The sequence below is a fragment of the Brachionichthys hirsutus genome, chromosome 17 (genome assembly GCF_040956055.1).
Source record: "Brachionichthys hirsutus isolate HB-005 chromosome 17, CSIRO-AGI_Bhir_v1, whole genome shotgun sequence".
NCBI lineage: Eukaryota > Metazoa > Chordata > Actinopteri > Lophiiformes > Brachionichthyidae > Brachionichthys > Brachionichthys hirsutus.
In genome coordinates, this window is record NC_090913.1 from 7,114,773 (window position 1) to 7,131,596 (window position 16,824).

The 16,824-nt window shown below is 41.7% G+C and overlaps 2 protein-coding genes across 2 annotated transcripts; both read left to right on the forward strand.

Moving 5' to 3' along the window:
- The first annotated feature begins 1,293 nt into the window (after nucleotides 1-1,293).
- Nucleotides 1,294-5,757, forward strand: LOC137906958 (TBC1 domain family member 24-like). The gene is made up of 11 exons (XM_068751258.1): nucleotides 1,294-1,529; nucleotides 1,671-1,885; nucleotides 2,007-2,268; nucleotides 2,432-2,548; nucleotides 2,967-3,383; nucleotides 3,471-3,710; nucleotides 4,122-4,277; nucleotides 4,556-4,619; nucleotides 4,712-4,810; nucleotides 4,954-5,242; nucleotides 5,359-5,757. Exons 1-11 carry the CDS (start codon nucleotides 1,294-1,296, stop codon nucleotides 5,532-5,534), a joined length of 2,271 nt encoding a protein of 756 aa, XP_068607359.1. The 3' UTR covers nucleotides 5,535-5,757.
- Nucleotides 5,758-7,642: 1,885 nt separating this feature from the next.
- On the forward strand, nucleotides 7,643-10,040 carry LOC137906728 (zinc finger protein ZFP2-like). The gene is made up of 2 exons (XM_068751016.1): nucleotides 7,643-7,691; nucleotides 8,005-10,040. The coding sequence occupies exons 1-2, from the start codon at nucleotides 7,643-7,645 to the stop codon at nucleotides 9,123-9,125; spliced, it is 1,170 nt and encodes a 389-aa protein (XP_068607117.1). The 3' UTR covers nucleotides 9,126-10,040.
- The last annotated feature ends 6,784 nt before the right edge of the window (nucleotides 10,041-16,824 follow it).

Consider the following 16,824-nt stretch of genomic DNA (forward strand, 5'->3'; position numbering starts at 1 on the left):
GACCCAAAATTAATCGTCACTACTCGTGATTTTTCATTATCATTAATTCTGATAAATTATAAAATAATAATCAAAACAAGATTGTGTTGACTACTGTGTTAATAAATAAATTGAGACAAAACCAGATTTCCCTTTATTTAGGTAAATTTACTCTCAAAAAATGTAGTGTTAAATTATAGAAGGCAACTGTCAGGACATGGATATAAAGAGAGTATGATAGTAAACATATATAAATTATTGTTATTTTTGTTTGTTTAACGCTGTGATCAAGTGTGACATTATACACAGAAAGAATAATCTACAAGCATCATATGCATAGGCTGAATATCAATCAGTTAGAATGGTATATACAGTATTTAAAGTGATATCATTTTATACAATACACTTTAGAGCTATACTGTATTAACACAGCCTTTATGGAAAGTGACGTGAGGAAAAACAGCTTGCCTTCTCTAACACAGGGCTCGCGAGTTTGTTTTTAAACTTCATTACAAGAGGAGCCCACATATGAGACGGGTACTTGCCGATGTTTCATGTTTCATAGCCAAACAAACATTGTTTGGCTCAAAACAAATATCTGTTTTATAGAATAATAGCTAATGGGAGACTTCTTGGAATTGACTCATTTGGCATTTTGATGCTACACATGGAGCATTTTCAAAGAAAGACCATTATTTTGTGTCTTTGCAGTGTAAAAAGTGTGAAACATGTAATGACAATAAAAGCTAATATTAGTTTTAAAAATCTATTCTTAAACATTCACGTGTTTAATAGCCTTATTCTGAACAATCAATGTTTTGATAAGAAGAGAGCTGGTGGTTCTATTTGTTTATAACATTAAGAAAAAAAACAGATTTACATATTGTTTAGGGTAATTTAAAGTGTGTATCACTGATTTATGTTTTTGTGCAAGGTTAAGAGGATTGTTAATTCCTAATCTGTGAAAAGAGAGCGTCTCTATTCCTTTGTAACATGTAAAAAACAAATGTAGGGCTATTTGAAGGTCACTTGTTTAGAAATGTGCCTCTGTTTTGCTATGTGATCTGAAATGTAATATCTGTTTTTGATGTCACATTTCTTAGAATAAGAAGGTGTAGGTTATGTTATGTGTAAGGTTATAACAGGAAACTCACTGGACTGACGTCACCAAAAACAGGCCATGCCCCTATAGTTTAGGTCACGCATGCCCCGCCCATAATCTGCTATAAAGCCCTGAGCCCCAGAATGTGCAGTTTTTCACAGTAGACACTACTACTACTACTACTACTACTACCAGACATTACCTAAAAACCTATGGTTCGTGATATAATAGGACTTGAGATGATTCCAGTTCCAGGCACGTTGGAATTCTCCATTTGTGGAAACACAAATCCCGATTCAATGAGCACAATGTCTGCAGAAGACGTCGGTGCTGCGGCTGGAGGAGGCAGACGCAGGCCAAGATCACACTCCTACTACAGTCCAGAGGACTGCAAGAAGTATGGTGTGCAGACTCAGACAGTGGAAACCAATCTACGACCTCGCTCTAGGTATGTTTTCATGTCTATTGATTGATTGATTGATGATTGATTGCATCTATATAATAGCCACATCACTATCATCACAAAAAAGGGGATTAAAAAGAGGCCCAATTTCTAATAATCCTCGAGACTGACTGGATTGCTTCTCAGGTCCTTTTACAGTTATGAAACATCAGAGCATTTCTCCGAGGATGAAGCAAGAATATCTCCCAGTTCCTGTCCACAGAGGGAGAAAGCCAATTCCCTGGTCCAGAACGAAGTGAAAAAGAGAGCACAGATAGAGTGGGATGGAGTTGGTGTTGAACGAACTTCAAAGAAGTCCAAGTCTAAACCAAAGAAGCACTTATTATCTAAAGAATTTTATGGTGCTTTTATCATGTTTTTTCCATGTGATTTAATTGCAAAATGAAAATATTGTCTTACAAATTAGTTTATTTTCATCGTCTAAGCAAAACAACAAACACATGTCTTCATATTATTGCTCAGGCAGTAAAGGCAGTCTGAAGTCAGTGTCTATGATGACCATCTCTGAGTCGGACAACTGGGAAATCAGCTCCTGCTCAGGGATGAAGTATGGACAGTTTGTGGACTGGGAGAAGATTGACCCTGAAGCCGCAAAAAGATACCAGCAGATCCTAAACAGCGACCACCAGCAACTGAAAGCGATGGGCAGGGAAGGATTCTGGGCCATGCCCCACACACTGAGGGCCAAAGCGTACTACCACACCATTCACAGCATCAACTCCAGGTGAAAAATGTTACTTTGAAGCTGACAAATGACCATGTTTGAAATATACGTCACAAAGAAAACACGCATTTTGTGGGATTGAAATAAGAAAAAAATTAATCCGTTTGAAATTAAAGCCACATGCTCAAATGACCTGAACATGGATTGATGTTTATATCTGCAGCGAGTCTGTTACGTCAGACAGAGATATCTACTATGAGCTGACTAAGAAGCTCTTTGGAGAACAGAAAATCAGCACCCATCCAGTCCCAGAGTACATGGAGGCAGGAGACATACCCAGGTAAAACATATCCCAGTAAAATGTTGTGTTTTTTTTAATTTACAGCATTATCCTTGAACTGCCAAAATAATTACCCTGAAAAGCAGTACACATTTTCATCATATCTATGCATGTTAGGTGACATTTATATGATTCATTCATACTTTAGTGGACGATATGGCAATTTATAACATACTGTAAACAGCAAATGAAGTAATTCGTATTATCACTTTGTTTTCTTAACAGTTTTACCACATCCTTTTTTTTCAGCTCAAATGCCCTTTTCTCTTATTTTAATTTAGCTCTAATTATTCATCTTAAATTTTAAGAATTTTTCTTGTCTTCTCCTCAGAATATTAAATGCATCATTAATATGCATATACATTACACTAAACTGCAGTTTGACCAATAACTTGTTGCTGTTTCTCCTGTTATCCAGATACTGTCTCAACAAAGCTGGTCTTAACTCTGTGAAAAAGGTCCTTCTTTGCCTTGCAAAATATTTCCCCGACGTGAACTTCTGCCCCATCCTGCCTGCATTGGTCGCCCTCATCCTCCACTTCAGCGAGGACGAAGCTGAGTGCTTCTACAGCATGTCCAGACTGATCTGCTACAATGACCCCAACAAGCGTTACATCGACCAAACCTTCCTCACCTATCGCGCCTCCTGTATGACCTTTGGCGACCTTGCTAACAGGTGTTGCAGAGGCATCCGTAAACTGATTGCCAGCTCTCACCAGAATCTCTTTGAGTTTTATTCTGACTGGATCATGTGGATATTTGCTGACCTCCCATTCACGTATGCCATTAGAGTGCTGGATGTCTACCTATCGGAGGGCTACAAGGTCCTTTACAGGTTTGTTCCTGCTGTCGTGGCACAATAAAATCACTGTGAGTGCGTTATTTCTCATGACACGTGCATTTCGTAATCGCTCTTTTGCAGGGTGGCATTGGCTTTACTCAGCCTCTATAAAGTGTCTGTGTCGTCTCGAGTGGCAGACGTGGAGGACTTCAGGACCGACATGAAAAGTTTCGTGGAGAACGTAGCGCGCCACTGCACCGTGGAAAAGCTTCTGGAGAAGGCATTCACGATTTCCATGGCCACTCGGAGGGAACTCAATCTCCTGTTCAATGCTAATAAGAACTCCCTCATGCAAAAAGGCGTCACCATACACCAGAAGAGGTGAGACCGTGCAAAGTCTGAACAGCCGGTAAAAGGCATTTGTAAAGATATGCTATGAAAGAGAAAAAGTGTGTTTGTGAATGGGTGTCTGTCGGTCTCTGTGTGGCCCCGCGATGAAGCTCCGCCTCCCACCAGTAGTCAGGTGGAATAGGCTCCGATAAAGCGGCGGTAGACAAGACGATTGAGGTCGTCTGGTCAACAAGAGAATGGATGGATGCGTGAATAGTCTTAAGAGATAGTCATTCTTATAATAATAATAATGCGTTGGTTTTATGTAGCGCTTTTCTGGACACTCAAAGACGCTTTACATTGTACATTATTCATTCAATCTATACTTGTTAAATCCCTCATATTTATAACATTTTGTTTCAATTTGACATTTGCATGATTATTGTTTCTGTGCTCCTAAAGGCAGTTGGTAGAGACTGTCAACTTTGACCTCTTCAGCTCCAGTGCTGTGACGGCGACTGAAATGAGAGTCATCTGGGCCTGGATACCGGAGCGCTTTGCTCTGTTCAGTCCCATTAGACTGTTTAATGTCGCTGAGCAGGGGAGAAGTCTAGCTTCGTGAGTAACCTGTATTCCCTTGCTCATCTCGTTGCATGTCCTTATTTAATGTGTGTTTCTTTGCGTGTGAAGGGTAATGTCTTTTTTTTCTAGTTATTTTATCTAAATTCCTGAGAATGAGTCGGTTTTAGTAACACAGCAGGTATATATCATATTCTAACGGTTAAAGGTATGAGGCCAAAAAAAAAGGATTGGTTAGATATTTATTTAAAGGCCAGGTTTAGTCATCAGACACATTGTCTGGTTATAAATGACATTTATGTCTGTGTCACACACAGATTCTATTCACATGTGGAGGGGCATGAACCGGTGGTGTTAATTATCAAAACTGTGGATGAAGAGGTAACATAACGGGTTAATGAATCCGCCTTTTGATTGATTCATCCGTAGATGTGACTTGTAATACTTAAATATGAACGTTTCCCGTTGCTCAGGTCTTTGGTGCCTTCCTGTCAACAGATGTGCTGGAAAGAAGAAAGCATGACTCTGAGGGACTGACATATTTTGGAACTGGGGAATGTTTTGTGTTCACGGTGAGACACACTTTATGCTACACATTCCAGCTCTGATACGTTTAGGTTTGCTGCGACATGCATCCTGTCAGTGGATTTCGAGTGCACCTTGTCTTTGTTATTATAATTTGCTCTTAAAACATGAAATGTGCTAACTCCTTCAGCTTCGCCCCAGCATGGAGCGCTACCAGCAGGCTATGGTCAACATTATGACCAGAAGAGTTTCCCCTCAAGCCTTAACCGATGTATCCAATAGTAGTTGCTCCACTATCACATCCAATGCAGCGACCATAACTTTGTCTTGCCCTGCTGGGACGCCGCAAGACCCTAGCTACCTGACGATCCCCTTCACTGCACAATCAGAGGACTCTATCACCGCCAAAGAGCCAAAGAGACACAAGGAACAAGAAGCATCCATGTTCATAGCAGGAAATGACAGTCAGCTAATTATTGGTATGTCAGTTCAACACATTGTGATAGATTGTTACTTTAACAAATGGTCTCGTCACTGACAATGTTAGATAAACAAGGGTTGGCAAAGCAGTACTAATGGATGCTTCCTTTCTTAGGGGGTGATGGGGGGCGTGCAATCTGCCTACAGGAAGGCCTGGCAAGAGGATTCTCAGAGCGTTGTGACACATTTAAGAGCATCTCACTGTGCAAAGGAAGATTCAAGATCCAGGCCCTGGAAGTGTGGGGCATCCAGAACTCTATTTCCATTTATAACACATATCCCTATCTGTAAATTGTGTACATTGAACATTTTTCTCTCAATGCTGCTTAACTGGAAGAAGGCAAATCTTCAAATGAAAGCATCTTAGCACAGACGGAATGATGAGACATGTCAGCTACAAGAGCAAGCATATATTGAAAATAATAACATCTGCAATCAGTCAAGGAGGACAAGTGTCAGCCTTATTTGTTTCTTTTTCTTTTGACTGTGGGTGAAACCCAGAACAAATGCCGGGAACCACGAACCCCACATGGGAATGCCATGCAAACTTTAATATCAGTCAGTGAATATTTATGAATTTCAATGAAATGGTCATCAGTTGTAACATTTTTATTATTATTATTTTGTATTCTTCTGCATTTGATTACAATTAAACATAATTTACTTTTCATCATGGGAGGATAAATTGTTTTTCTAATTACATATTGCAAACACCATCACATCCAATTCCCAATATAATGGGGCAAAAAGCAAATGAGTTGCAGACTGAAATAAATATTTGTGTCAAGTTTCTCCACATTTTAATACTTGAAACTGTCATGTATTATTAAGGTGTAGGTAAGCCTGGCTTTATCTAATATAATATATTCTATCCAGTATACTGTACTACATATACAATACATCGCCTTGAATCCACAACTGAGAAGAAGTAATTATGAGTCTATTATTATGAAACTTGGTCATATTAAACAATAGACTGAAGCTTATAGGAAAGATTCTGCCGGATTATATCAAGAATGTAAACAACCGAGAAGAAACATTAAATCATTACGCAACACTACATAGCAGATAATAAAGAGCTCTATAAAGAAATAAGGGCGATATAATTTATTTTATTTTATTACAGTATTGAAACAATGCTATTGCTATTTAACTTTTAGAAATATGCTGGTATAAATAATTGAACGTGAACTTGTTGGAGAGACTATCGTCCAGTGGGTGGCAGCAATGCAAACCGGCTGAAGCCGACTGCAGCAAAACCACAGAAGAAGACGTTTTCCCAATCCTGCTAGTAGCAGGCTGCTACTGCAAGCTAACCTAAATATCATGGACTGTGGTTATATATCTATGGTTATATATCTTATAATCAAACCGTTGCGGACAACAGATGTGACAGCCTTCATCACAAAGGAATATTAGAGAGGTGGGTCTTATATCTGGCGTCTTTAATGTTATGCGGAAATAGCACGTTAGCTAACGTGACTTGTATGCTAGCTGCAGCTAAGTTATCGAACGTTGTCGATATTTGTCCGCGTGCATGTGGCAAAAGTAAACAATCACGTACCCCGAATTTCAAAACCACTAATATAAATAAAGTAGCTTGCTGTAGCCGTGCAGTGTCGGGTGTTGATTGACAAGAGATGGAGTCATTCTCAACTGTACTCAAATCAGTTTGGTTTTGTTGCTCTGCCCATTTGCAGATGTTACATTCTGCATTGTTTCAACTCGCGTTCCCTAAATCCTCTCATACTCTAATAAAAGTCAGCGTTATAAGATGTATCTTTATTTCTACTGATAGTATCTGTCTAAGGGCGACGGAGCTTTAAATGCCACAATAGGATCTGTTGAACAAAGCTACCTGGTGGTTGCAGAAATATCTCCGCATGGCACCAATTCGATTACAATTTTGGATTATTTTTTAATTCATACCATAAAGATAGTAGTTTAGTTCACGCAGGCAGCCAGCTGATGAATAAATAGCCCATAATAGTCTCATTATCCTGACATCACTTGGTTCTCAGAGCAACTCGATGATAGAAGCTACGTGTGATAAAGAAAAGAGTCACCTTTTGTGTGTAATACTTGAGAATTAGTGATACATTGTGAGTCCACCATGTTTCGTGTAGAACAGGATGTACAAACCAAACACCGTCTGCTGCTTATAATCCGCAGCCACAGCACTGGATGGCAGTAAATCCATAGCGTGTGTGGTTCTATGGTGCCTTGAAGGTCTTTCTGAAATGTTTAGACTCAAAATTAAATTTCAGTTTGGCCATCAAAGGTAGTGTTGGTTGGACAGTAAAAGACTAAACAAAACTAAATCTGTTCTTCAACGTGTAATCTTTCATTTCCTCTAATTGTGTCTGAATGTGTGTTTTGTATGTAAAAGGGCTGCAGTCATGGGCCCAGATGAGGCATCTGCCCCTAAAACAGAATCCGCTGATGAAAGTAAGTGTCTTCTTGCATTTTAATAGTTCTGTATTATATGTTGTAAAAAAAAAAAAAAAAGTACATTTATATTTCTATAGAAAATGTTATGGAAGTATTTCTATGTCCAAGACTTCTCATTCATTTAAATAGAATGAACCTGCAGCCAAAACAAAGAACTAGAAATGTGTGTATCTCCCCTCTACAATCCTTTAGTGAAAACACCAACATCCCAAAACCCGTGTGTTTAGTATCACATACGCATTTATATACTCCTGAGAGGGTTTTTTGTTTGTTTCTAAAGTGACAATATTTTTATGTGATCGTTTCTCAGGTCCAGAAGACATCTGGAAGGCGTTGTCAGAATCAGATTTTACTGACGCGTCCACCTCCACTGAGCCAGAGAACTCCAAACAGCCGAAGAAAGAAAAAAAAAACGACAAGAGTTACCCTTGCCCCGTCTGTCGCAAGGTATTTGACAGACCATCAAAGCTAGAGAGGCATAAACCTGTACACACAAGGACGCCTAAGACTCTTCATCAGTGTCAGCACTGCGATAAGAGTTTTACACAAAAGGAGAAGCTGATCCGACACGAGAATCTTCACAGCAGGACCAACAAGCACCCTTGTCCCGACTGTGGAAAGGTTTTTAACAGGCCTTCAAAGTTGGACAGGCACAAACGCACGCACTCCAAGAAACCGAAGGTGCCTCATCAGTGCTCGTACTGCTTGAAGACCTTCAGTAAACCGAACAAACTTGCCCGCCATAAGCGAATGCACACCGGGGAGAAGCCTTTCACTTGTGCGGTCTGTGGGAAACGCTTCTCCGAGTCGGGTCACTGCAAAGCTCACGAGAAGACACACGAGGAACAGCCGGAAAAACCCCACCGTTGCTCCGACTGCGGAATGTGTTTCTTCAAGGCCTCGGAACTCCGTCGCCACTTCCGCTCCCACACGGGAGAGAAACCCTTCAGGTGCAACTTGTGCGAGAGCTGCTTCTCCCGTTCAGAGGGACTGAAAAGACACATGAGGAGCCACACGGGAGAAAGGCCGTACACGTGCGACGTTTGCAGCAAGGGGTTTTATTCTCGTCACGATTTGAACATTCATGGTTTGATCCACTCTGGAGTGAAGCCACATCTCTGTCCTGTGTGCGGCAAAGGCTTCTCACAGCTGGGCAACATGAAAGAACACGAACAAAATGTCCATATAAAGTCGGAGACATATATTTGCAATGAATGCGGGGCGGCGTTCACACGGTATAAGTCCTTGACGCAACATCAGCGGACACACACTGGAGAGCGACCCTATCTGTGCCTCACCTGTGGTCGCAGGTTTTCATGGAGCCATTCTCTTAGCAGACACCGGAGGACACACACACCCATACAGGTTACTATGGACGCTTCCGAAGACGTATTGCGTTCCGAAGGGGCCTCTGCGAGTTTTAACACTTGAAAATAGGAATGATTCCCGATGGAAAGAGATGTCTCTTCTTTGAATAGTTTTCTCAGAGCCACACTAACCTACAAAGGCGATTTTAGCAAAAATGACTTTGCGGCCTAAAAGAAAGTCTCCTTTCAGTCTGTTCGGTGTCCTACTGGCACATTCTATGGATGCATTGGGCTTTATATTTATTGTGCACTGCTTTCAGTTTCAGAAAAACACAAGCAGAGCACTGTTATTTTGTACAGCAGCACGGTCCAGCTGAAATATGCAACGTTTGTAGTAAAAGTTAAGTCAACAAAAAGCAGAAGCGAAGCTGAGACACAGATTAGCGTTTTTTTACCCCCACCAAAACCAAATGATGCATTCACTAGCATGTGAAGGTTTAACTATATATAGACGTTTTGCATTGGTAGCGTGTTGCTAAGCAGAGATGTTGCATCAGTGATCAGCAGCACCCTGTACGATGTGAAGAAGCTGCTTCCATTCACAACCATGACAAATCAAGACTCCCCTTTTCATCATTGATCTGATGGGATTGATGGATTGATTTCCTTTTCCTTTTACCTCGAGACATTGCACAACCAAAGAAGCGTTGAGTTGACAGAAGGTCTGGGACTTTTATTTGACATACAGCTGAAATACTGCTATGAGATTCCAAAAGTGTAAGCAGTCTAAAATGAAAATCAATAGAAAACTTTGTCCTTTTCTTTCATTTTATTATGTATTTATATGTATAACACTTAGTGTAGTTAGCGTACTCCAGTGATTTCCTCTCTTATCTGTATATATGATTTCTTGCTGCCAATAAACCGATTTCATTATATAGTTCTGCTCAATGCACCAGGTCCCCAAAACATTCTTAAATACATACTGAGCTTTGTGGTCAAATTGATTTCTAATTGTGTTGAAGATGTGAAATGAGGCGAGACCCTTTAAGCATGTGTTTCACATCAACCGTTTTGCACCCCGAGAGGAAAACCGATCGTCTCCTGTCCGAGGTATCAAATACAAAAATGTCTCTAAATGATTCCCATTTCGTTTGAAGTTTGTATTTCCTTACTGAAAACATACATTCCCATTTCTTCCCTCACATTTCATTTGAGTTTTATTACCCCATGCACTTTTTTGTAGTAGTAAGCGCTGGGCATTGGTTCCAACTTGGATGGATTTCCACCACGAAGCACAATTAAGGTATGGCTTTATTTTTGCCCAAAATAATGCTGAGTCGGCACAGGGAGACACTTATGCCCAACTTACGTCCTGCAAGGAAGGCTGAACTAGAAATTATTATTTATTGATAAAAATATAAAAGTCAATGTGCCATTTACCTGATACAATGTAAAAAAAAACGAAAACGAAAAATGCATTCTTTTTTCCCCAAAGGTTAGCACACTAAAAAGTCGCCAATAGCCATTAATGACCCAGCTACTGAATATTACCGTAAGTGCGCAGCTTCCTGTGTGTGTTTAGTTATTAATTTACTTATAAATCCTTTTTCAGACACTGAATTTAACATTTGCAATCAGGGAATTGAGACGCTGATAGTTCTTGTAACTGTAGCTCTTTGTTTCGTTGCAATCTGCCTCAGAACCGGAGACTTAGTAAAACTATTACATATTGTTTTTGTAACGTGATTAATAATTTATTCGCTGTTCGCGGATAGATCCTGTAAATCCGTCAAAGCTGAGCTCACTCCGCTGGGTGACACATGGACGCCCCGCCTTTCAGTAGAATGAAGCTCAACAGTGATTGGCTGACTGTGTTGTCCTTCCACCGGGATCCGCCAGACGAAAGAGACTATTGGCTCGCGACATGCCAATCAAGTCCTTCTCCGAAAGCTCATTGGTCAGCCCCTCCTCGTGCTGAACTAGGTGCACCCTCTATCTTGTCCCCTTTACATTGAATGGTTGGTGCCGAGGCCGTTTGTTTTATCACATCCCGGTGGAATATTCGGCTCCATTCCCGAACGTTATGGTTATTTTATCGATCCGCCACGGGAAGCTTTCGCTCCACTGAACTCGTCCCCACGCACAACGGAGCCTCTCGGCGTGCGGAAGCTCCCGGCCAGCTGTGAGAGACGCGGCGCTGCCCTCCTGGTGGAACGGCGGCAGGAGAGGATGGCGCTGCGCTGGGAGATCTCCGTGTCCATTAATAAGATTCTGATCAGCTGATTGGGCTAGCCTTTGAAATCTTTTTGCAAGCGACGCTATTTACACCTCCTTTGATCATGGAACATGAGTCCCAGGTAAGCCTTTCATGTTTACGGACGTGTGTTATTGGATTGTTTTGAGGTCGTTTGTCATTTTGACCACAGATGCTGCTCCTGCCGGGGCCATGAGTTTGACTGCAGAGCATGCAGGCCCGGTATCCTGGAGCATGTAGGAGGCCCACAATAATGGACATGTCACGTCCAAACGACACAGTCATTAGAACTGAAGGCTTGTCAAGTGTGAAGCTGCGGCACAAAGGATTTCCTGGGGGGGGGGGGGGCTGTCATCCTATGGGACGAGCTGTTTCTGTCAAGGCGGTTGTGTGTTTGTTTACTTCTCTGTTTTGTGTTTCCTGTTTGCAAGAATACACCAAAAATGATGCCCATTGATCAGTTCTTCGGAGAGGTTGGCGATCCATGCGTTAGATTGTGATTTGAAGGCACGTTATTTTAAATTTGTGTAAATAGCAGTTTAATTTTTTTTTTACCTCGATTGTACTATTTAATCACGCACTTTGGATTGTAACATAACATGGATGCTCCAATGCAATGTGTTGATCCGCTGCATCTTTGAAACCTCCTCTCCATCTGATTCCATCATCACATGCACACGAACAGAAGGTTGCACGCAAGCACAGCCAGCGTTATCCCAGCGAACCCTCTCTGCTGCTTCTATTAGGTATATGATTCGCCTGCGTGAGGCGGCGAGTGTTTAGCGTCTAGCGGTCAGGAACATTGTCTATGAGTTGTGTAGACATCCATGCAGGTTTCATTGTGTGTGCATGCTTGTGTGTGTAACCTGCATTCAGAGAAGGAGGTTACGCACACACACACGTCTACCATTGTGTTTGGAGGCAGGAGCCACATGTTGGGGCTCACAGCACCGTATGATCCATTATTTTCAGTTGGATTGTATCTCATGACTGCTGAGTTATAGACAGTTGGTTGTATTAAAGGCTAAATCCTCCTCTCATTGCAGATTATTCTACACAATCAGGCCTTACGAGCCCCAGTCAAACATTGGAAGGTGGAAATGTGACGTTTCTGAACCATCGGCTGTTGCAAGTGGTTCTAAGGATTCTCCAAAATGATTGTAGCTTGCTCAAATAATTAGGTCTGGTGATTATATAATAGCTGTGACGGGCCTATTTAACACACTCCCAGGAGGAGTAAATTTGCCTGTAAAAGCCCTCAGATTCTGTCTGGGCTGAAAGGTTCTTTAAAATCCTTACTTTAATTATAGATGTAAATTATGAGGTTAATTATTTTTGATTCCAAGTGGTGGCTGGCTGTTTTACAATAGTAAAATCTTTAAATAATGCTATTTACTCGTGTCTATAATTCTGAAAAATATCAGGCTTCAATTGTTGTTGTTGTTGTTTTTTGTGTGGTGTTGAGTAATTTATCGATTATATCCTCAGTTTAATTGTTTAATTCATAAAATGTTCCAGGGCCATACTTAATTCTGCACCTGCCAGCAGGCCAAAACACAAACATGTTGCTGTTGCACTTCATTTCCTTTGCTGACACACGTAAATAAGGAGACGCTCGGTGACCTGGCTGGCACAGTTCAAGCTCACGCTCCTCTCTCAAGGCTATTGTTCTTGCATGCTGCAGATTTGTACCTGCATCTGGTGTCGCCATGCAGATTTGACACTGTCTGAATCAAGGGCTTTGTGTTAAGAGTGCTGCGTGCATGAATATCACCCTCCTGCCTCTTCGTCTTTCTTTTCCAGTCATGATATGAGCTGTGTCTGTCGGATGCACCAGTTAAACCTACAAAGTAAAAGCACTGCTTCAGTACTACTGAAATGTATTATTGTCAAAAGTACTGCATTCATTTGTTAGTAATGTCTTAGATATTGAAGCCTGTTGAGGTGTCGTTAAAAGATTAACGATTACAGATGAATAAAAGGGGAGACTTTTATCTAATCATTGCTGTGAAATAATTAGCAATCTTCCCTGAATGAGCCTCAAATAGTTGTTTAAAGGAAACTTCCTGTTAAGAATGTCTCTTTGGTAGAAAGACGTCTGACACCAGGAAGACGTTTAACGTATTTACTGGAGGAACATCCTGGTTGAATGAATCGCCGTTGTTTCTGTGCGCTCTGAAGATGTGCGTTAAAGACACGCTGCTGCTCTTGTTATTGTTTAAGACAAACATGAGGCAATGATTTATGATTGTCTAAATCAGGGAGTAACATTAACAAGGCGGACGTGCTGCTGAGTGGGAGAGCGAGGCCTTCTGAGTCCCGTGTTTCGCACTGTGCCTGTTGATGACGCTTCCGTGCACATGTCGACCTGTAACATGATGCGTCAGCTAACGGGCTGCCTCGTGCCTGCACTTTAAAGTAAACAATGTGGAAGAAGCGTTGCGCAGCTTTCAGGAAATGACGCAGATTTCTTTCTAAAAATATGCACCTACATGCTCGTAGATGCTAAATGAACGAGGGCTGCAAATCAATCTTTTTTGTTGTTGTTGATACACAGTGTAATGTGGTTATTCCTCTCCAGACAGACAAGTCTGTAAGACAAATGTTTGGGATCAGAAAAGAGGATTAAACAGCAGCTGAATTCCCTGACATGGAAAGAAAATGATGTAATGATTGCAAAGGAAAACTAGTGTCACTCGGGTTTTTTTCTGCATTCAGCAGTGGCAAAATGCGCCTGTGGTGCCGTAGCGGTTATCCGACACGACGCGCTCATCTAAGAGATCGGCTAGGGAACGTTGCAGTCTTTTTTTTTTATTTTACAACAATACATTTTGTAGCTATAGTTACACAGCCTGAGGAGTGTTAGCACTATTGTGCTAACTATTTCAGTGGTGTAGGAGAGGAAATGTAGGCCCTTGTAGTCGAAAGTAATTGATGGATCATGGGGAGAAATATTCCGAGACAATTTCCTCTCTGAGTGGCACTCGGGGAAGCCGAATCATCTGGGAAGGATGCTAACTACATTCAGAGCAGGAAAGCATGAGTCATTTCAGTTGAACGTGGTCAGTAGGTTTAGGGAAGCAAAGAAAAGTGTGCATTTAAATGAAAGTACCGCACCCACAACTCAACTTTACAACGGGTGGACCCTTGAATTATCATTTTTACTTCAAAGACAGCATTTTCTGACTGTGTGAGGACTGTGTGAGAATTGGCCTCTGGAGTCAGAGTCACTTTGGACAGCGAGAATGCAAGCGAAGCTCTGGCTGCATGGCACAAACCTGCGTGACATTAGCCACTGCGAGCGTAACACACCTGATTCTTCGCGCTGTCGTGTGGTTTACTTCCATTTTGGGTTGTGTAGACATCGAATAATAAAGACGGTGTCTCCTGTTCATTTCATTTCAAAACCTGGTTTCATCATAGACCGTGTGTGTGTGTGTGTGTGTGTGTGTGCAAAGGGGGGGTCAGAAGAGGAAATAATAGTGCCGTCTGTTTGTGTAGCCATCAAGAGCTCGTGGGTTGCGTAGCCTTTACACAATACCATAGTTGTGTATGAAGCTGAGACTAAACACTTGACACTGCCTGTTACCTTAAATGGCGTCGCACTGGCTGAGGCGGAGGCATAATGTGAAACAGGATTTTAAATGAATTAGAATTAAACCACAGATAATCTCTGCGGTTTCTGCTGTAAAGACGGAGCGTGCTGATCTTTTGGTTTGTCAGAGACCTTCGCAGCGTCCTTCCATTTGCCTGTGTTTGTGTGTGTGTGTGTGAGAGCCAAGAGATAAATCCCTCCATTTACATGCACTCTGCTGCATGACTCGCACCTTTTACAGTGTGGTCCCGCCACAGTGACACAGCTGAATACTGCTGAAAATGTTGAAGCTGATCTCTCAGTGCTAGCATGATAATATTGAAGTTGTTTTCTTGGTATTCCTTTTGTTGTTGTTTTTTGGGAGACTTGCAAATTTATTTGCACCCAAAATAAATTGTGGTTGCTTTCCAAGCCTGCAAAGCTCTGGCAACAAAGTTCTGACACTCCCATGGCTTATCGAGGCAAGCAGTTTGTTGCAATCCATAGAGCAGTCGGTGCTCTGTGCGAGCAGCCGGGCTGTAACATGGCATGCTGCACCAACAGCTGCACCAAGAACACGTTTGAATCTATTTCACTCTGCCGCGTGCAGCCATGTGCTGCAATCTGTAACGAAATCCTTCATCCGGTGTGATGAAATCCTGCCAGAATGAGGAGGGGGGGGGGGGGGGGGTGTAATTCTGTATCACGGACAATTAAAATATCCTGAATAAAACAAGATATTGATTGGATCACAAATTTGTTCTCTCAGTCTAAATCATAGTGTGGATTTGCAGCAGATCAATGGTAACGAAACCCCAGCGCATGGCAGCAATTGAAGATCGGAAGCAGCGGTGAGTGAGTGTCTGTGCAGGGCAGCCTCTTCAACATTGAACTGCGTCTCTTCTTTGAGGATATCAAGGTGAAAGTGTCCCTGAATTTTGTCACTGACGATCACTTTCACTCTCTCTCACTATCTGCGGCAAGCGTGGCCCGATGCATCGCTGCCCATCCGTCGGATGGCGTTCATCTGAAAGCAGAATGCAGCCTGACATGCTGTAAATTCAGACACAATGAGGTACTTTAGTAAATATATCAGGGAAATCTGTTCTGGAAGGTTGTAGAATTACTTTGATATGAAGAGTATGTTTTTTGTTTGTTTGTTTTTTACAACCTAGTTGTTATTGGTACTGATAGGGCTGGTTTCTTTTCATGAATGTGGTCCTTTGTTATTTTGAGCCTCTGCACGCCTGCAGGCTGTTTTTATCATGTATTTCTTTATCTCATGCCTCTGAAACATTTGCTGAGGGTGACGCAAACGAGCATCCCCCCCATTGCCTTGTTTTTTACTTTTCTAACTCATGTGAATACGGTATTTGCGGAAAACTACAGTAATACCTCGACATACCAGTGTTCCGAGACGCGAGCCAGCCTGCGAGCAACATTTTGCTCTGAGATGCGAACATGAATTTGAGATACGAGCAACTTCCAGATGCTGACGCTTAGATGGCCGAGCGCTCCAAGCGCGCTTCACTCGTTCAGTGATTTTGGCTGTATCTGTGAGTATTCTTTATAAGTGATGGGTCCAAATAAAGCGAGCGGTAACTGTGGCAGTGACGAGAAATAAAATGCATGATGACGATGGAGATGAAGCATGAAATGATCAATAAACATGACCGTGGTGTCCGCGTAAGTGATTTGGCAGCGGAGTACATCGACGATATGTACAATCCTCAGAAGGATGCTATCGAGAACACAAAGCCTGCCAAAGGCGCAACTATTATGTATACGTTTATGTACGTGTAAGGTACAATTACAGTATAAAGTGTTGCTGTGTGAGTATTTACAGGTCAGGAGCTTAAGAAGCTGTCATATTCAGCACAAGCTCCAGGACGTTTTATTGAATGTGGTGCGTGAACTATTCAAAGCATCCTTTCATATTGCCCTCTCTATCGTGTGTGCATATTTGTAAAGATTAGTATGAAGAGGGAAAAC